We start from the raw sequence: 20,432 nt of genomic DNA on the forward strand, positions 1-20,432 counted from the left end.
CTTGGTACTAGTATGCCCTGGATGAGTGAGAACCTTCATCAACAATTGTCAGAATAGTTTATATAGTTATAGTTTATAGTCCATAAGGCAAAGAAAGAGTCCACAGAAACTGTCTTCAATGAAAACATGTAGCAGCATTTTATTAAAACGTCAAATAGAAATCTTACATTTTGGTGGTGTGGGGTGTCTGTGGGGGTGGATTAAAATAAAAGTTAAATACAATCAACATTTTAGCTTCTGAAGCCTGGCTGGTTCACTTGTCCATTTAGGTAGCCAAGCTACTGGTCCCCAAGCAAATCATGGTCATGTTGTCCAATAAAATGACAAGAGTAGAACCAAAAACTAGAGTAACACACCATTTCATACACATGCATACACACACACATACACTCTTTACCCTCCATCATGAAAAGCCCACTTTTATAGCAGCACATAGAGCCAAAAATGACTCTAGGAATAGTTTTTGGGCAAATGAGGCCACTAATAGATTAAAACCAGCAATCACCAAACAGACATGCACACTAAATTAAGTAGAGAGACTCATAAAATGTCCATTCAATTTGGCCTCTGCATAGAAAAGAAGAATGGCAACCACTTCCTGTCAGTGTGGTCGCCAATTAATGCAAGCATTTGGGTGCAATGCTGTTCAAAAACAAAAATCTCCTCGAGCCGTCCCATCCCAAACAGTCTCTTGCTTTGCGTTTTCATCCAAACTGGAGGGTTAAATAGGCAACATTTCCCGTGGGGACAGGGACCATCCAAACTATTTACTCACTGTGCATCAGTGTTTCCCCAATTTAGCCAAAGTCAGTGCGTGCACCCACTACAAAGACATTTACAAGCACCTGGAACGAAGGAATCTGCATGACTGTAAGGAGAAAATACCATTTCCATCAAAGACTTCCCACTGAAAATCCAATGATATACGAGTGTACTGTTACTGCAGAGTCGCTGTTCAGAGTCAACACATTTGAGTTGGTCTTCTTCTGTTGTCTTGTCAGATTCAGTGGTTGTTCCACTACTTTGGCAGAGGCCGTTGAGGGGATGGTGTACGCATCCTCGGTCTGATTTTCAGCACTGTAGCATCCACTAGGACCAACGCTTCAGTTTTCTCAATACTCAGAGGGGGAGTCAGGACGCCTGAAGGGACAGGACAGTTGCCGTGACGCTCCAACTCCACATCCTGGTAAGAGTGCGCCTTTTCCTGTGTACGGCAGAAAAACACATATTCACTGTCCTGTTGCCAGAAAGCAGTCGAATCAGGTCCATTATGCACATTTTACCAGCATACTGTGGCCAGAATAAAATGTTGGCATTCCATGCTTTAGCAAAATATGTATGAGTTCACATTTTTCCTGGTCATACAGATCACATCACGTTTAAATTACATTACAGCTAGGCACCTTTGTAAGTGTGAAAAACCAATGATATTGGAGGACAGCACCATTTCCAGCCGTATTTGTACCAACAAAACCAAAGAACTTCCAAATGTTTATGTGATTAAAGAACCAAAACATATTTTCCGAACCCTAACCAAGTGTCAACATAGTCACAGCCTAAAACTGACAACTGAATATAATAAAACTTAAAGTTCTAACATAAACAAATGTTACTTCTAAGTTTATACAGCCAAGCAAATGTCATTTGATTTTAAATAGTGATTTCAGGGTTTATTTCCAGCTGTTTCCATCATCATCATCTTCTCATTACATTACTTCCACTTACCAGCCATGTAACATAGGAGGCATGGGTCTGGATGTTGTGCATGTCATCTGCAGGGATTCCTGTGAATGTCTTCATAGGTGACCCTCCAACCTCCCGCAGCGCCATGGCAAAAGGCACCATCCACCTCACACACTCCTCCACCTCTACCCTCTTCAGAGCTGCATGGACAGAAACACAACCAGGGTATAGGCAGGAAAACATTAACATTAAAAATAAAAACCTATTCCAACATAACTTTTGCATAAGAGTACATCTCCATTTAAAAGACAAGCTTGTTTTTTTGTTTTTTTTTACCTGAGACGTTCTCCACCAGCTCCAGGGAAGAGAAGTGAAACAGGGCTGAAGCAGCGAGGATGCCATTAGAAAACTCAAGGCAACGCACATCTAGCATACACAGGTCCAACAACTAGGGGGAAGGGAAAAAAGGAAAACCAACTGGAATTAAACACCAGAGCATACCTCCCAACAAGTGGTCATCTTTGGCAATTATGTAAATACCACTTATCACAGGTTGTGGAGGGACACTGAACACAGCATGGACAGCTGTTCCCTTTCCTACTCTGCTCTATGCTGGACGATTACACTGAATAAACCTTCCTATCTGCCTCTCACAGCAGTATGTTCATGTTCATTATGTTTTTGATTGAATGAATCAAAACTTCTTCCAGGTTAAATGAACAACATTCAAGCTGAACTGCACCGTGCAGCCTGCACTTCTGTCTAACAGTTCTAATATAACTAATAAGTTCTGACAACAATAAAACATAGCAAGATAATTTAACTGTCCAGCGTCCAGTTAAATGTGCAATTGTCAAAAATCACAGCTGATACATGACTCGGTCATATTGAATGGAGATATATTTTTATTAAATTAAGTATTCAACAGCTCTTTATACTTCTATATATAGTGTTTGGTCAGTAGCCCATGTTTCTCCTCCCCGTGCTCATGCACTAAAAGAAAATGTTCTGGTATCCCTGCCCACTTTATCCAATCAGGACAGAGAACTGGATAATGTGGTGGCCCTGTCTGTTTGCAAACACGCAGATCCTCCTGTTTGCTGCTGTGTCTGGAGATTAATGCTGCACGTTCACATGGTGACGCAGAGAGGGAGGAGAATGCTAACTGTAGAACAGACAGGAAGTCGGCTAAAACGATGACGTTTACAGCAGCTTTAATGAAGAACCCAAATGATATATCAATTCATTAGTAAGGACGCACACACACACACTACCTCTGCGATCTGTGTGAAGGTAGCCTGGGGGTATCTGGGGATGAGCAGCTCGTCTGTCTCCTTCAGGTAGGCCACCTGCATGTAAACATTGAGCCAGGATATGGGAGTCTGTGGGCTGAGACTCCACTTCAGCTCCTGTGTCAGAAACAAAGGAGAGCAGACAAACCGTTGGTGTTGGAGATGTAAAATCTTAAACAGCAATACTACTACTGCAACTTAAATCTAGATAGAAAATCAAGATCTTTCACAGTTCCAGGGTTGTACTACCTTTAGGACAGACATGCGATAAAATCATGCCATAAACACGTGCTGTCCTCCATTAGTGCCTTCAGTAACTAAGGGCCAATCAACACCAAGTTTCATCAAAGTCCAGGGTAGAGGTAGATTAGGTATATGATACTTAGACAAATGCAGACCAGCACTTACTGATGTGTCATGGAACAATGAGTAGTGTGTGCGTGTTTTTTACCTTCATAATAATAATTTCCATGCTGAGAATCTCATCTTCAGTGCAGGCTTCATCTGTAACATAGGCAAACTGGTGGACTTTGGGAGGATACATCTCCTGGGGGACACAGAAACAAGGGAAGAGCATTATAACAACCAATCATACAAACCAATATCTTGTCAAATGCTGAAGCGGCAGGATGATTTGCTTCACGGAAACCCACAACAAAAGACTACAAAGAACTACAGACTACATAAGAAAACATCCTGTAGAGTCAACCCATCTTACCTCTACTTTAGCAGCGATGAAGAGACAGGTGATGCCGATGAGCTGCAGTGTTGATTTGAACACGTTTCTCTGTGTGGCCATGAAGCGATCGAAGTAGTCCTGAGCGAGGTGATACGTCTCCCTGTGCAGTTTGTACACTTCACTCACCTACAACATGAACACAAACACAACATCACGGGACTGATGTGGCCTCGCATGACTTCAATCCATATCCACTTGTAGGTTTGTTTAGCTGAGAAACTACAGATGATCAGATCATCATCAGATGATAGACAGTTCACAATAATGAAGGAACAGCATCTATTCCATTGATATGTTGCTATTAATTAGATCAGAGGCATTTCCATCTGTGCTCATGTAGTGTCATGCCTAATTTATATTTTATTTCAAAAAGTAAAATGGCACTGATTGAGTTTGATTTCCACACAATGCTTCACAAAAATATGCAACCAAGAACAAATAAGTGGTTAAAAAGGCACAGGCAGCTTAAAATTGTGAATTTGTGGAGGGTTAGGCTCGGTGTTAATTATGTACTGTATGCCATCTGTCATCAACGCTTAGAAATGTCACCACTGTGATGATGTTTTGAATTTTATTCTGTTTATTTCCAGGTTCAGATGCTGGGTGTGAAGCCCATTTAGCTCTGTTTAGTCACAAGGAAGAAAAAGGCCCAAACCCTGCTTACGATATGTGATGGACAGACGTGTTGACAGGGAGTGACTTCTGTCCCAGTGTTGGACAGTCAGGAATGTTACAGTTGAAAGACTTAAAGGATTTTTTGCAATAAAAACTTTATCGCTCTGTCTCTCTGCTGCTTCAGTGTAACGTGGAGCTTGTTGGGTGGATCTGCGTATTAATATTCCAGTTATTGATAATCCGTCAATGTTCAGCACAAACAAACATTTAATTCACCGTCATGTTGGCTTGAACTTGGTGGAGCTGCTTTGTACAGTTTTGGTTGCTCAGGAATCATCCTGCTCTAATTTACAGTTCACAGCTACTAAGATAATCCTTTATTAGTCCCACAATGGGGAAATTTGCTACAACGGCGACTGTTACTGTGAGCCAAGTTTGTGTACTGCTGTAGCAGTCTATAATGAACTGTACAGGACTTCTGTGTGAAATCTAAAAATCAAGCCAATTTTTACTGGTTATTTTGTTTTTCAGTTACATCACATGCTTTCCACAATACATCTCATGTATTCCTACATATAAATGTGGAAGAAACAATTCTAAATCAAGTTTCCTGTAACTTTAAATTGGTCAAGTCAAACATTTATCCAACTACCACATTATATAGACAAAAGATAAAAAGAACTGACAATAAAAATAACTTGTTATGTTACTTTTCTCAGTAGATAATGCAGTAACGTGTTAAGAGTAAATTCCAGTAAAACCCCTTTGCAACTTGTTGCGCATGTCGGTTATATTGTCTAGACGGTGTGTAGCCACGTGTATCTTTGAAAGTATTGACTATACCGCTAATTTGTAGCTGAAGCAGATGCTTCTTCAAATTTGAAGTAGAGCTCTTCGCAGCTGGTGAGCACTTATCCTTTAGGCACAGCTAGCATTTCATTGTGATGAAGTTCTTGTCCTTTTCACCCAAAAATTAAAGGGAATATTTTCACAGAGTTAATGCTGTCCTCTCCCTCTGCCATCCCGCTACATTGAATTAGCTAGCTACGCATGCACACTGACAACTGTAGGTTTACCTTCCGCTGGCAAGCAGCCATCTGCTGAGCAGCAGGAGAGAAACCGAAGCAGTGCAAATGCTGCAGGGACTTTGTTTTTTTGTGGCGACAAAAAGAAAGGAAAAGACAGCAATATCCTCCAGTAACGGATTACTTTTATGATAAACTAACTAAATAATGGATTACTTGAATTGCAGAACTAAAGTGTTACGTTACTCGTTACAACAAATAAGCAAGTTAGTCCCAACACTGGACAAGAACTAAAATCTAAAGGGTGAAAGCAGATGGGGCGTTTACTGAATATTGATTAGCCCAAATGAGATGAGGTTAATTTCTTTCAGAGACATGAGATATCACCAGTCATTGCAGCTTATTATTTAGTACTTTTTCCTTCCAAATATATGCTTTGGTGTCGACAAAGAGGTGTTATACTGGTCACTAAGATATGCTACATACCTCCATGAGCCAGTCCAGGAGAATTGCCCTCATCTTGGGCTGCAGATGAGGATGGTTCTCCATCATGTGGACATCCCTGGTGTAGGTCTTATCCTTCTCCAACATGTTGTTCCATACCACATCCTTACTGGCCCAACTGGTAACAACAAGAGAGATGGAAACAATGGTAACTCATCACTAATCTGGTTCCTACAGGGCTTTTCTGGGCTGCAGCTCTAGTGAGGACAGTAGCAGGGTTTCCGCCAGTGTATTGAAAGCCCGGCAGCCCGCCAGACTTAAGTTGACTCTCCACTGGGCCCAGGCAAATTGTTTAAAAGTGTAGTTTAAACATGGGTTTGTTTGTTTCTTTGCTTAAATGTGTTATCCAAGTAATGAACTCCTGTAGAGTAACTCAGTGTGGAGACTGTGTGCCTAACCCTAACGATCATTGACAGCACGTGTGAGACAGTGAGTAAGAAGTTAGCAGTGTAGCAGTGAACGAAGCAGTGCAGTTTAGGCTGTTTTTGGTTAAGAAATGCTACAACTTCTCAAAACCCAAACAGAGTTCCCGTGTCTTGCTTTTCACCAGCATGTAAGGGTGAAGGCAGCTCCTGCCAGGCCTGACAACTTTTTCTGGCAGAAACCCTGAGTTAGTGATTAAAGGTGAACAAGAAAAACTATTAGCTGCAACCAAAACAAAGGCAACGCCACAAAAGAAGACACAAACAAAGCCTAGACATTGTAACCTTGGCTTAGGATATGTCTTTAATTTAAAACTCATGAGTATGCGCTCGGATACAAGAGAGAGCACAGGTGGCTGCAGGACATAGCGTCTAACCTAAAATAATCGACCACAGTACAACAACAGTACTCACCACAGTGCGGGAAGCGGTGCACAATGCACAGGGGTTGTAAATATGTTGTTAAAGTTATAGTGGGGGAATCCTGCATTTATCAGGGTGACTGGTTGGTCCTCTTCCTGATCAGGTGTGGGAATCCACCTGTGTGGACTTGTGTAACCAGGATCAGGACTCCAGCCCGGCTTCACAGGAAGAGGGAGAGCAGAGAGATGACACAAAGAAAATGTGAGGCTCAGTGACTGGGCCACAGATACATGAACAGAACTGGGTTAAGACTGGAGTGGGGCACATATTCTGACACAAAGTGTTAAAAGATAACCATGGCTACCTCACACTCGCGCTGCTTCTTCTTTGTCATCTCTGCAACCTCCTCATCGTCCAGATCTTGTAAATACTGAGGAACAATGATGGAAAACTCGTATGTGATATAGTTCACCATCAGCACAGAGCTGGTCCAATCTCATTTAAGATAAGACATTGTGTAAGGTAGAAACAGAATCCCGTCCCCCGGGGATGTGCTGCTTTGCAAGCACCAATAAAAGGCATCAAGCAATTCAACAATCCACAATATCAGCTGCATCAATACTTTTCTACTTATTTGCCAGCACTGATGAATGTATGTGACAGCAGTTTTACGTTTGGGTTATTCAACTAGGCCTACATTTGCAAACTAGCTGCAGCTGAAAGGCCACCTATAGGCTGGTCTGCAAGCCTTTCAGTCTACTCACAATGGCAACATCTGCCTTCCTCTTTCTCGGTCGCACTGTAGTTTCCTTGGGCACATCGGGAGCAACAGACTTGGGTTGTGTCTCTTCCCTGAAACAACCAACAACACAAATGTAGCTGTAAGTTTTCACAGTCAACATAAAACATGTTAAGAAGCCTGGATAAGGCTGTTCATATGGCCAGAATCAGGTCCTATAGCAGCGAGCTAACTACCCGGATGGCTAAAGCTGCATCAACTTTTCTTTCTGTCGTCACTTTGATTGACGCGCCTAAAAGTGAACATATTAAACTCACCGTTGTCCCCGCATTATACTCAGAGGGGGTTGTGTCAGCTGTGGAGTAAACCTGTGAATGAGAAATGGGTTTAAGTTTGATTTTTTGGGGTTTAAGAAAACACATTGATTGAGTCCCAACCCCCACTCTCAACTCCCTCCTTCTGACAAAGCCCAGCTCAGCCTGGCGCGGGGAAATGGAAACGGTACGCGATGTTACAAGTCGCTAAAAGTACCACACAATGTACGTATGTTCACGAAAACAGGCGGGAATGAACAACACACGCTATATTAACTGCTTAACGTGGTCATTTTGTGTATTTCTGAGGGGAACCTGATTATTTCCCTCCACAAAGTTTGGACAGCTGGCTGGCCACATAATGGCCGAAACACAGGCACAGCTAGGACGCCTATTTTCACAATTTACCATTAAACAGTAAAAGCAACAACAGCCAGCACCAAGCTAACACAAGCCTCATCCACAGAAGCTTTAAATCCATTATCTTAGTCCGTCTTGTTCCGGTTTAGACAGCATTGAGCTGAGCATAGCTACACAAGTTGCAGCAGAAGCTAAACTAAACTTACACGAAGTTTCGTTCCATCCACTCACCTCAAGACTGGACCCTTGAAGTTCACTCTTATCCCAGTCTGAAAAATAAATGAATGTAGTCTGAGTTCGGTCCGTCGGTAGTTCTGGCTGGGAGCTGGTCTGGGTGTGTGTGCGGGTCCAGGCCGGGCTAGTTCCTCTGAGCTGGCGCCTCGCAGGAACAGATGACTGGAAGCATCAACGTCAGGGGGAGTAGAGTTAAGTTGGCGCTAAACGTCCATCTTCTCCGCCTCTTTATACATTCATCTCTCCTCCGCTCACCTCGCGTTCACACCTGCACAGACAGCACAGCACACCTGTGTGATGGAGTCAGTCTGCACGGAGCTGAAGAAAAGGAAAATTAAAGTTTAAAAGCGGGAGGCGTGACTGCTGTTAGTGACAGCTGCGGGGGCGGGCTTTCCAAAGCGGAAGTGCTCAGGCACCGCGTGGCTAGTCTGTCAGATGTAAACAAAGCCTCGTCCTCTGGATTAAACCTCAAATAAAACTTAACACGACACGAGAGTGGTGATGTGATGGCGCCTCTCCGGCCTGTGGACTCTACATATCCCGGTGACTCGCTGTCACTGTGGGCGCAGCTGTTATTTAACAGTATATCAACTATGTTAACCATGTTAGCTGCGGTGCTGCTGCCGGCGCCCATTTCCCGCATGTGTTACCGAATCAGAGTCGTTCTCCGACGCAACCACGCAGCACCTGTCTTTAAACAGAGTGTCTGTGCTGCGTGGTGAGTTTTTAATACAGCTGCTCGGGTCATGTGAGATAAACAGCTGTTGGAGCCTGGTATAGATTGTGAAGAAGATTGATTTTGTGTTGTGTTGTTTGATGAAACGCAAATGACCTTTGGCCAGTCACGTGACCCCGCGCTGACACACAAACCAGATATTCTCCTCTCCCGTGTTTCGCCGCACAACATGACGTTTTTGGAGCTTTTTGGCCGCCTGAGATCTGTGGTGATTGGGATGATTCATGTTAGAGCCTTACCAGGTAAACGGATGCACAGGTCTGTGCCCTCAGACAAGTGTTCAGTGGTGGAGGAAGCACTGGAGCTGCAGGCTGCCACACTGTACTCCATTACAACTGTGCTGCCATTTTACTGAAGTCAACGTGCAGTCTGTTTTAACTCAATCTGCTCAAAGCATCAGAAGCACTCAGTGCCATGTGAATATGACTGTTAAATATCTGATTATTTCTGCCCATGCATTCATGTGCAAGTAAGAAGCATGTTTGTTGTTACAGTCTGAGTGAAACTAGTTTAAACTACTGTACTGTTGGGTAGTTTGATACAGTGCTTCATGTTTTTAAACGCTAATGATCATAATGTTTTTGTGAATAATAAAACAAACTAGTAACTATAACTGTAAAATGAACACAGTTGGATAGAGTATGCAGTATTCTCTCTGAACTGTAGTGAAGCAGATGTGAGGAGTGAAATTAAATGTAAACATATATAAAGTCATGCTGTATGTAATCAGGTGTCTGCTCTACCTCAGGCACCCCCCTGGGTTGTATGAAAATGTCCCAGATCACTGAAGAAGCATGCAAGGAAGCAGCAATCTACCGTGATGCAGGGATTGTAAGTTATTGCACATTGTGTGAATTGTTCACACATTTGAATTCTTTCCAGGCAAACCAGTAAACGCCTCTTGTGAACTCTTCTTTTAGGATGGTGTGATCATTGAGAACATGCATGATATCCCCTACTCCTTCTCCGTGGGCCCTGAGGTGGTTGCCTCTATGACGGCAGTGTGCACTGCTGTGAGAGGCGTCTGTCCATCACTGCCACTGGGAGTGCAGATATTGTCCTCTGCTAACCAGCAGGCACTAGCTGTAGCTTTGGCTTCAGGTTCAGTTTTTGACTTCATCATTGTTCAACTGTATATGAGGCTATAGTCATTGGCAGTCAAAGCTTTTAGGACAGAACAGAGCAGAGGACTTCAGTAATGTGTCATCGTGGCCTGATTGTCAACAGATTTTCCTACAAAACATGCATAGCACTTTCTAACTTAGGGTGTGTTAACCAGTGAAATGAGCTGTGAGAAACTTCATACTCTCAGAACAAAGGTCAACTACTTATGTGTTAGCTAAAACTTACCTGTATTTGACACAGTGGCTACCAGTTAGTAAACCATTATAATGTCACTGTATGATCGTAGGTCTGGATTTCATCAGAGCCGAGTGTTTTGTCTTTTCTCACGTGGCTGATGAGGGCCTCCTGAATGCCTGCGCTGGCGACTTACTCAGATATCGCAAACAGATTGGAGCTGAGCATGTGCGGATATTCACCGACATCAAAAAGAAGCACAGGTGAGATCACTATCTATACAGTTTGAATAGAAAGTAGAACCTGTCGAGCCGATGAAATGCATAAAAGACCTAAAAGCATATTTGACACTAACGAGACACCGTCTCTGGATACAGCTGTAATTAATGAGGATTCATACTAATAGTTTTTGGGTGGCTTAACAAAATAATATGTATCTTAAAGAGAATAAGGCGCATACCCTTTAACCACAACGTCCCACGTTTGAGTCCAACAGAGGACCTATTGCTCTGAATTCCTGTCTGTCTCCACACTGTCCACTGTCCAAGGAAGGTGAAAATGGCGCATATAAAAGTCAGAAGATCCAAGACATGTTTTGGAACGACTGGACAACGTATTTGTTATCAGAAGCAATATGTGTAATCTAGAGTCAGGTTGTTTTGGCCTTATAATTTCAACTGCTGTTGCAAATGATAAGAATAAAGCTGGCATTCATCGGTTTCTATGCATCTTTATTTTCTGCACTTGTACTTTATGTGCAAGTGCAGCTGAATTTCCTGCCTGTTTGTTTGGGTTAGTCATCGTGTGAATATTTTACCCTTGATGTGTATGTGTATTTATGTATTTTAAAAATGTAAGGCATCATGCATTAAGGTGTAGGCTAATAGAAATGTCAGGGATATCACACAGTTGAAATGAACTTAATAAAACATGTAATTCATGTATTTATATTAGAGAAGATATCACTTATTACAATGTAAGGAAGGAAGAACAAACCGTATGGCAGATGTAGTTAAATCCTTGTCTCTGATTGGTTATTCCTTCTCTTAGCACATGTGATTAATCATGTGATCGCTCAAGAGCTTCTTTCTCTTGTCATTTGGTTCTTTAGAGTGAATGTGAAGTAAAGTTTGGTAAATACAGGCCCAGACCAGCATTCTCTGGTTCTGAGGGTAACCACTATCCCACAGAGCTCACACTCCTACTCCTACTTTATTTTGAAATAAAGTACTTAATGGGTTAGAAAGTCTGAGGGACTATGAGGGTTTAGGCGATTGATGCTCAGTTGTTCTTGGTCCAAGTTGTCAGTCAGTGTTTAAAATGCATTTTAATTTCTATTTATTTACCCTCCCTGTGTGTTTTCCCAGCTCCCATGCCCTGACATCAGACATGAGCATTGAAGAGACGGCGCGTGCAGCAGAGTTTTTCCTCTCTGATGGAGTCATCATCACAGGAGCAGCAACTGGAGTGCAGGCTGACCAGCAGGAGCTCAGAGGTAACTCCTCAGTAACTCCACACTTCATACAACCAGGAGCGAGGTGCTGATCACACAGCCAGACAGTTTTGGATAGCCATATAAGGCTGCAGCTCATAGCTATTTTTTGCATAGATTTGATTGATTCGACATTCATCTTTAAATTCATCATATAAAATGTTATAAAAATCTAAAAGTATTCAATTATCAATGAAATAAAATGAAAAAGAGAAAGTAATTTCCCAGAGTACCACAGCCTTATGCTGTATACTTCAGTCACTACCCTGTCTGTCCACCAGAGGACACCCTCACCTAACCCTGTGAGAGCTCCTGACGGCAGGTCTCAGTGTCCTCTATTGGTCAGCACATGGTACCTTCAGACCAGTAATCAATAGTCACTCAATATAGAACCATCTGAAGCCCGGCTGCAGCTCAGTAATGAATGCTGGATATGCATGCTCACTCTCACACACACCATGTACAGCAATGTGTTATTGGATATCAAGTAATCCAATCTGAGCTCCACTGGATGGGAGGGTTTTATTGAGGTGAATTGCAGAAGCCTCAGCACCTGACCAAATAACTGTTGACTCACTAATGGTGACCATCTACCCAACAAACACTGAGCAGTACACACTGTTCTCACTCTGAATTTCTTTCAGAACTGAAGGAATGGATTCATTTCCAGTGGATTAAGCTGGACAGTGGTTCTTTTTATTCCAGTGCACACATGCATAGAAGCATGCACAGTAAGAGTAGCACCACTGAATCCTGGTTTATTCATTACAGTCCTCAGTGATGACCAGGTGGAAACCAGTGGTGGAAAGACTACATTGTTCTTAAGCACAGTTGTAGACTTAAGGCTGCACTAATCGTTATATGTTCACTGCACGTGCCTTGTAGAGGACATTTTGGGAAATGCAAGTGTACTGTAATAAAATGACTGAAATCTGTTTGTTTCAGTTTCAGGTGATTCATATTAGTAGTAACAGCTGTGCATTTCCTACTATGACAACTGAAAACAGTGAAAAGGGCCTAGCAACAGGTGTCGCTCATAGTAACTAACCCATATATGGTTATCACCTGGTTTACCATGGTCTGGGTGAATACTAGACTTGGGCTGACAAACGATTCCATCGTCATTCACCGATGGCTGTCATCGACTACCGAGCCCTGTACTGTCGTAACATCGGGAGTTTAAAGGCCCCCTCCAGAGAGCACAGCCATGAGCTGAGTGGACTAGTTTATCTCCTGGTGCTAAGTCTTATCCATGATTCCTACTATTTACTGGAGAAGTGAGTAACGTCTTTATTGCATAAGAACACATAAATAAAAAAGCATTCCCATAGTATGCTACCTAGAAAGGCACAGAAAGGCTACCAGACAGCCAAAACAAAGACAAGACAACATGACAGGGCTTCACCGTTAACCCAGTACAGCGATGGGTAATGAAGAGAGACGTGCGTTTCACTCACTCCATCAAAGACAAGTGAGAGCTGTAGAAATCATTCAAACTCAAGACTGCCATGATACATGCTCTTTACAAGTGGATGTAAACTTTTGACCACAACTGTATATAATGAGTATGTGCACCTTTGACACTTGACTACATTTACCTGGTACTAGTTCACTAATACTTAAAGGAACAGTTAACCCAAAAATAAAAATTCTCTCATTATCTACTCACCGCCATGCCAATGGAAAGTCAGGTAAAGTTTTGTTGTTCACAGGACTTTAATAGACCCATAATGCAGCATTTTACATTGTGGGGGTCCACCAGAATTTTAATATTTTTCCATCAGTAGGCAAGGAGGCTGTGACAAGAGGCACCCAGGTCTGTTTCTAATGAGTGCCACTGGGTCTAAAGTCTGGAGTATATCTCTGTCATAGCAAGACAGGGGCTTCTATTTTAAGCAGTGTCTCCAACACAACATACAAGAAAGACTGTAAATACTTGGAGCTTAACAGGCATAGCCTCAGGTTCATACACGTGAGTGTGCTGCCACACACAAGAACAAACACACACTTTACCCCAATCTCTTTCTGTCACACATGCACTCTCTTGCTAACACAAACATGCAGGCAGCAGACAGACACAATGAAACTGGAGCTTATGATGGCAGTGTGCTGCCTCCACTGCGTCCAAGGTTTACTGTGTCACAGCCTCGCTGGGACTAGTCACAGACACTGTGGGTGACATTCATTAAAGTCTGGGGTTGGTAAGTTGTTCTAGGAGCATTTTTTGTTGTATTTGTAGAAAATATCTTAACATCCCGACAGCAATCAATAAATCTAATGCTCTGTCAAATACTAAAAAACTAAAAAATCACAAATCGATATCTGTGGCTGTCCCTCTGCATTCATTGCATGTGGCCAGAGTCTTCCACAAGGCTTGGTGGATTAATTGTATGGGTATCAACAAGCTGGTCACACAACACTGGAGGAGAAAGTGCAGCCAAAATGTTCCAGTACTAATATTAGCTAGACAGCAACGAGTACTGAGATAGCCATGTGCATTGTTTATGTTCATTATGATAATGTTAGGTGTTTTCTTCCATGTGAGACATGAGGTAGTTGGAAGTGGTTAGCGATGAGGATTTGCTGCACTCACAGTACCCTGGTCCTAGCCGCCGCTAACTGAGTAGCACAAAGCACACAGCACCTCAGTCAACCAACCCAGTTAGCACCAAGCACATACCCCCAGCAGCAAGGACTAACTGTCACACCAGGTACCTTTTTTGAACTGAGGAACATTCTTGTGTGTATATGATTTTGATATGATTTTTAACAGAGTTGTTCAGATATGTATTGATTAGACTGAAAAAGCTATGCGAGCTCATTGAACATGGCGAACTAGCCACTAACACATTCCCCTGCCTGCCAGTGAGAGCGACTGGGGCAGTCTGTGTGCTGTGGTCAGGCAGTGTATGGTCATGTGTTAAGGAGGACTGGCTCTGAAGGGAGGGAGTGGGATTTTTTGCGGCTGGACACTGTTTAAAATTTAGTTTGCGCTTGCTGGTTTCTATTATCTTACCAACCCCATTTTTAAAGGAAAAGTTCACCCAAAAAAATTAAATTCAGTCATCATCTACTCAGCCCCTGCTGATGGAAAGTCAGGTGAAGTTTTGTCGTCCACAAAACATTTTTGGAGCTTCACAGCAAAACAATGTTGCAGTTACTGAAGTAGATAGGGACTTGTTTTAAAACAGAAAAAAGGCTCCATATAGCTTGTCCAGTATAATCCAAGTCTCTGAAAGCCCCAACATCCCAAACTGATTTGAAAAGATGTTTTTACAACCTTTTTAAAGCCGAAATCTTCACTGGAGCTTGCTGAGCCAAAAGCATGAGTGTGCAGCTCCTCTGAATGGGTACATTAGCTTGAGTGCACGTCGACGGGTATGTGTAACGTCTTTTCATATCAATTTAGAATCTTCGGGCGGCCGGATGACATACCAGACATGTTGTATGGAGCCGTTTAATGTTTTTTTTAATGTTTTAAAACCCATAAACAGTGTGTTTCTTTGCTTTTTTTGCAGAGGTTTCGCAATCTGTGAGAATCCCAGTGCTTATAGGTTCTGGAGTGACCTATGACAACATTGAGGGCTACCTTGATGCAAATGGGATGATCATCGGTTCTCATTTCAAGAAGGGTGGCCACTGGGCCAATGCTGTTGATCCAGAGCGAGTGAAGAGGTTCATGGGAAAGAGATGTGACCTTGTAAAATGAGAGGTTTTCTCTCATCAGCCCAGTTCCTTACACGTTTAATTCCAGGCATAATAACTGTATGTAATGCCACATTAAAGCACATACAGCCACCACCTTAAGAAAACAATATTTATTTGCAGTTTTTTTGTACATTTTATAAATACACATCAATAGAAAAACATAATATTCAAATGTATTTACACACATGAGTCTAAAATGAACAACTTGTGAAAGTGTGAGAACCAGCTGAAAAATTACAAAATGGTAGACTCAGTACAAAACATGAACAGTGGTTTTGTTTTATTCCTTAAGACTCAATAAGAAACTAAAGGAACATTTATCATTTTTATCTGTTCTCAGAGTATCATTATGTCTTTGAACATCATGAATACTGTACAGGTCAATATGGTATGAAATAAACTTTAATGCACTCATTACATGAACATCTAAGCTAAGGCACATGGCATAATACATACTGAATACAACCAAGGAACTACCGATCCAAATGTGCTATTATGCAACAGCATCATCATTTAGAGCAAAGTATTCTACAGGTTTGAATGTTCCATATTTGGATCAGTGTCACACATTGCAACAGTAACAACATCAAACTTTCACACACCCTACCCCTACTTTATCTAATCAATCAAAAAAATTCAAACAACTCAACTGTTCTCATTGAATGATGTACAGACGCTTTAATTTGAAAGTAACTGCGTGTGTTACTAATGCTTTCCAACCTGAGGGAACAACTGTGTCATTCATGAAGTCAGGAGATCGAGGTTTGTTGTACTCAGTGGTTTCTGACGTGAGAGTTACAGTGCAAGTTGGCGACATTAACATCAAGATTAAAAGGTGTGTTGCTGTGGTACATGTAGCAGATGATACTGCACAGGAAGTGGTGAATCTCAGATGCTTAGCCTGTGTGGATATGTGTGATGTGCAACAGTGGTGGAAAACCTGAGTAATTTTGAATCAAGGCACTGTGTTGCACACTGGGCCGGGGTGGAGGCAACTTGAGACGCACCCTCTCACCAGAACTTCCATTCCTCCTCTTCAGTAGTTGTAGAGACGCTGGCAGGGCTGCTTGAAGTGGCCGTAGCGTTTCTCTGCCGGGGAGAATCGTGTCTTAGCCAGGTTCTGCCTGTGGAGTGCGCTGCGGCTCAGCTTCTTCCACTCAGCCTGGGCCCTGGCCCTTTGGACAGCCAGCAGCTGGATGTCGCAGGGTAGAGGAATTCCCCAGGCAGCCAGACGCCAGGAAATGTGCCGCCTCACTGCCACTGGCCTGGACAGACACAGATGAAGTGTTAAGAGAGATTAGTATAACTGTACACCAGCTCTGTGTGGATGCCTCTTCTATCCTGTGAAAACCAAATGTAAGTTAGATTTAGACCCCAAACGTGAGGACACTTTTGCAAGGTTTTGGATGGTTGTCATTTCTCAAGAGGTGAGTTAGTCAATATCATCAATAAGATTGTTTCCACTCAGCGACCTAAGTTGCTGAAATACATGTCAGCTTTCCCTAAAACAGAGTTTTTGTTAGCTAAACATGACAGCTGATTCTTGACTTTGAAACCCTTCCTTAAGGACTTATCATCCTTAGTTCGACATTTGAGTAACAGTGATTATTTTATATCTTACAGAAAAATAGATAAGATTGATACAACTCTCATGTCCATGTCTTTAAACACAACACTTTTGTGTTTTCGCTTCCATTTCTCACAAGTTGAAATAAAAGATTTAAGACTTTTTCTGTGCACACAATCCATCTGACAGGTGAGGCATATCGGCATATAGGCCTTCCAAGCCAGTCACTGTGGAGAGTACTTAATATTGGGGCTGCCCCCTAAACATCAATGATTGATCAGTGGAGGTGACCCCAACTTAGATCACAGTGTGTACTACTACACTATAGTAGTACAGGCTTGAAAACACAGGTTGTGAGTGACTTTCCATCTTGGAAGTACAATCTAACAAATAATGAGGCAATTACTGGAATCTGATAACACTTTGTAGTTACCAGTTTGATGCCACAGAAGCTGTTCTGGCCTCTCTTTAGGACTCTTTTAGAAGAGGATGACACTACATGTTCACTTATCTTACGAACAGTGTTGTAAATTCAGTCTGGTTTTTCATTTTAAACATGTGCATGTGTAGGCTGGAGTTGTAGATGGAAACTAACCTGGAGTTGTCCTCTTCATCTTCATCAGAGCCCAGCTCCTCGTCCTCTTCATCTTCATCAGAGCCCAGCTCCTCGTCCTCCTCCGCTCCACTCATCCTGCGTCTTATCTGGTACACAGACATGCTGGGGTGCTCGATCAGCAGGTTCTCCAGAGGGTCCACCTCAGGGGCTGACAGCGGCCTGCTCTCTGTATGAGGAACATCAGAGTTCAACCAGATCAGTTTTCATCCCAGTATAAGCAGCGGCCTCCCTGAGCCAAGACTGTTTTAAATTACATCAGTGTGTATAACATATTTCTGTACCTCTGGCAGGATCTATCTCTCACCTGGCAGATTAACAATGACCCATTCTCCTTCTTCAAACTCAATCAGCTCCTCATAAGGGTCATCTGCTGCCTCAAAGTCGTCGCCAGCGCTCCCAAGCAGATGGGACAGAATCTTTCCAAACATCTTTATCCCTTTGTTGCAATCTGTAAAATAACAGCAAGCAGGTCAATTAAAAGAATAGACCGAAGCTACAGAGGAGTGAAAGTCTTGTGTCAGCTGATGACATCACATTAATATTTTAAATACAAAAGTTCTTAGTTGTTTCCAATAACCTCCTCCACCTGAGATTCCACCATGCGTCTCACGCACATAAACTATGTACATGGCTCCCCCTAGAGGCTGTCCCAACAAACACCCCTGACACCTGTCTTCCTTACATACCACCACCTTCCATTGCGCAGCTCGGAAATCTGAGCAGCTGAGTTAGTACGTCGCCGTGACGTGACGTGGGGTCAAGTTAGGCCCGAATCAGCTGAGAGAACATGAAGAGGCTGGAATTACACTGATTGCAGCGATATTATGTAATCTGTTCAGATAACTGTCATGAAGAAGGGCCTAACTTTTATTAGTGAAGGCAGCTGACCCTGGTATTACAGGATCGACACTGTGTTTGTTATTCCTCGGTACAGGTTCCCGTGTTATTCTTGGCTAAAGACATTTTAATATTACGTATTGCAATTGTATTGCATTATTTTATTGTCCTTATAACACCAAAACTGATCAATCTAACTTAAAACGTGTGAAAGTATGAAGATAAGTGATCATAATGTGAATAATGTCGGTACAACATTCACTCGTCAAGTCCTGTCAGCAGATCACAAAACAACTACAGAAGACGTGTTTCCCTCAGCTGTTCAACATGTCTTTAGGTATATCCCAACATATATCATGGCTCTAATATTCCATGGCATATTACATTTATATTACATGACTTGGTTAATATCTGCTGTTGCTGTTTAAAACATAAAGCCATAAATAGACCCGTGTTTTTCCCGTGTCTGGATGCCTCCCTGCTCACTTATCGGTGTCCGCCCTGAACTTTGTGTCACCGGACCCCTCCCTGTCAACACAGACTCACTGCAGGACACACGGCAGGACACTGTCCGCGACACCACATTACTGCAACTAACCCTGTCCCTGGCATCATGTCAACAGGCCTATAATCTATATAGATGTCCACAGAGGAAAAAACAGATGACTGTGCGCTCAGATTAGAGTTGCTTCATTTCTTGTAATCACTCGAATTGGTTTAGTTTTTCCAAGTGGAGACTGTAGTCCTGATATAACATACTTTATAATACAACATACACGATGTTCAGTTCAAATTACAAGCAGGCAAAGACTGCGAAGACCTCTCACAGCCAAGAGACCGTAGTAAGAGAACAAAAGAAAAATGAAATCCAAGCCTCACAAAGGCCACTGATGAACAGATACATATCAGTTCACATGCTGACTCACCTGACCAGATAAAGTTCTACAGATAAAGGTTCTGTTCGGGTGTGGCCGGTGTTCAGAGGTGATCCAGTTGCTGTCTGCTCTACAGATTGTTTTGATCTCAAAGTTGTTTATCTGCAGGAGTCCTCGCTGTGTCCTCAAACGTCACCAAACCCCGCCCAGTGAGGCGGGGCGAGCGTGCGTCAGTCCCTACGTCACATGTCAACAAACCCACTGTCCCTGTTCTGCATAGATGTGACAGTTAAAGGCTGTTTACACAACTGAGTCATCACAACTAATTACTTTAAGTATCATAACTATCAACCACAACTAATTACTCACAGTGGGACCACGACCGCATAATGTAGCCTACAATAAGTCATGTGTACATGGGCCAGTAGTGCTAACGTTCTGAACAGTTAGCTAATGTAGCCTGTTGTAACCGGGTCCAATAAACTCACTTATTATGTTTATAGTTAAACAGATTCATGAGCGAGCGAGTCATGTCAAACAAGCTGACTCCATGTGTAACTTTAAGCGGAACTCTGCTTCACTTGCAGATATAACCTACTCCAAACACCAGCCACTGCCTTGCTTTGAGCGCATGCGCAGATTACTTACAGGCACGTCAGTAAGCCTAGGCGAAGTTTTAAAGTTGTGTAAGGGTGAAAAACACTCATTATAATAATAAAATCGAACAAAATAGAAGCATTCTGAAGCAAATCTTTGATTTTCATGCATTTCTAAACAAAAATTTGATAAAGCCGGTGCAGTTACCGTCTCAGCTCAGGTTTTTTCTTTTCCTGCTCACGAAGATAAGTCTGTGTTTGTGTCGACTTTAACTGCGCACTGTCCCCTGAGCAGTGAGGAACAACTTATCAGTACAGATATTATATTTGTTTCATTGATTTAGCCTACGTGTTTTATTTTAGGATATTGGTATAGACTGGCGTAATTCTGTGCGTTTATGGGTTTTGTTGAAAAG

The 20,432-nt window shown here is 42.4% G+C and overlaps 3 protein-coding genes across 5 annotated transcripts; 1 reads left to right on the top strand and 2 right to left on the bottom strand.

The window, feature by feature from the left end:
• Positions 1-114: 114 nt before the first annotated feature.
• ccne1 (cyclin E1) lies at positions 115-8,462 on the bottom strand (the record flags this gene model as incomplete). Its single annotated transcript, XM_084345559.1, is given in 13 exon segments — positions 115-1,204; positions 1,726-1,883; positions 2,020-2,131; positions 2,958-3,092; positions 3,427-3,522; positions 3,694-3,840; positions 5,841-5,976; positions 6,695-6,861; positions 7,008-7,073; positions 7,408-7,495; positions 7,700-7,750; positions 8,288-8,444; positions 8,447-8,462. Coding segments are annotated over 13 exon segments (1,515 nt in total). The 3' UTR covers positions 115-1,018.
• LOC311252483 (uncharacterized protein F13E9.13, mitochondrial) lies at positions 7,465-15,854 on the top strand. 2 transcript variants are annotated; one of them, XM_084345675.1, is made up of 6 exons: positions 7,465-7,524; positions 9,775-9,857; positions 9,947-10,127; positions 10,438-10,588; positions 11,693-11,820; positions 15,336-15,854. In XM_084345675.1, the coding sequence occupies exons 2-6, from the start codon at positions 9,792-9,794 to the stop codon at positions 15,524-15,526; spliced, it is 717 nt and encodes a 238-aa protein (XP_084201801.1). In that variant the 5' UTR covers positions 7,465-7,524; positions 9,775-9,791; the 3' UTR covers positions 15,527-15,854. The 2 variants fall into 2 exon arrangements, with proteins under 2 accessions (XP_084201801.1, XP_084201800.1); XM_084345674.1 differs by lacking the exon at positions 7,465-7,524 and adding an exon at positions 8,437-9,268.
• LOC311252598 (tumor protein p53-inducible nuclear protein 2) lies at positions 15,621-20,290 on the bottom strand. 2 transcript variants are annotated; one of them, XM_084345888.1, is made up of 4 exons: positions 20,225-20,290; positions 18,013-18,156; positions 17,688-17,874; positions 15,621-16,790 (listed from the first exon to the last, which is right to left on the bottom strand). In XM_084345888.1, the coding sequence occupies exons 2-4, from the start codon at positions 18,134-18,136 to the stop codon at positions 16,562-16,564; spliced, it is 540 nt and encodes a 179-aa protein (XP_084202014.1). In that variant the 5' UTR covers positions 18,137-18,156; positions 20,225-20,290; the 3' UTR covers positions 15,621-16,561. The 2 variants fall into 2 exon arrangements, with proteins under 2 accessions (XP_084202014.1, XP_084202013.1); XM_084345887.1 differs by lacking the exon at positions 20,225-20,290 and adding an exon at positions 19,472-19,609.
• Positions 20,291-20,432: the final 142 nt, after the last annotated feature.

The sequence above is a fragment of the Pagrus pagrus genome, assembly GCF_965226575.1.
Source record: "Pagrus pagrus genome assembly, chromosome: 1".
In the NCBI taxonomy this organism is placed as follows: domain Eukaryota; kingdom Metazoa; phylum Chordata; class Actinopteri; order Spariformes; family Sparidae; genus Pagrus; species Pagrus pagrus.

Bases quoted from the DNA above. Each gene is read 5' to 3' on its own strand.
- LOC311252598 (XM_084345888.1), bottom strand. From the start codon at position 18,136: ATGTTTGGAAAGATTCTGTCCCATCTGCTTGGGAGCGCTGGCGACGAC. The intron at 17,875-18,012 runs GTGAGAGATAGA...TTCCTCATACAG, and splicing joins GGTCATTGTTAATCTGCCAG to AGAGCAGGCCGCTGTCAGCC. The intron at 16,791-17,687 runs GTTAGTTTCCAT...GTGTCTGTCCAG, and splicing joins GATGAAGAGGACAACTCCAG to GCCAGTGGCAGTGAGGCGGC.
- LOC311252483 (XM_084345674.1), top strand. From the start codon at position 9,118: ATGACCTTTGGCCAGTCACGTGACCCCGCGCTGACACACAAACCAGAT. The intron at 9,858-9,946 runs GTAAGTTATTGC...CTCTTCTTTTAG, and splicing joins TCTACCGTGATGCAGGGATT to GATGGTGTGATCATTGAGAA. The intron at 10,589-11,692 runs GTGAGATCACTA...GTGTTTTCCCAG, and splicing joins GACATCAAAAAGAAGCACAG to CTCCCATGCCCTGACATCAG.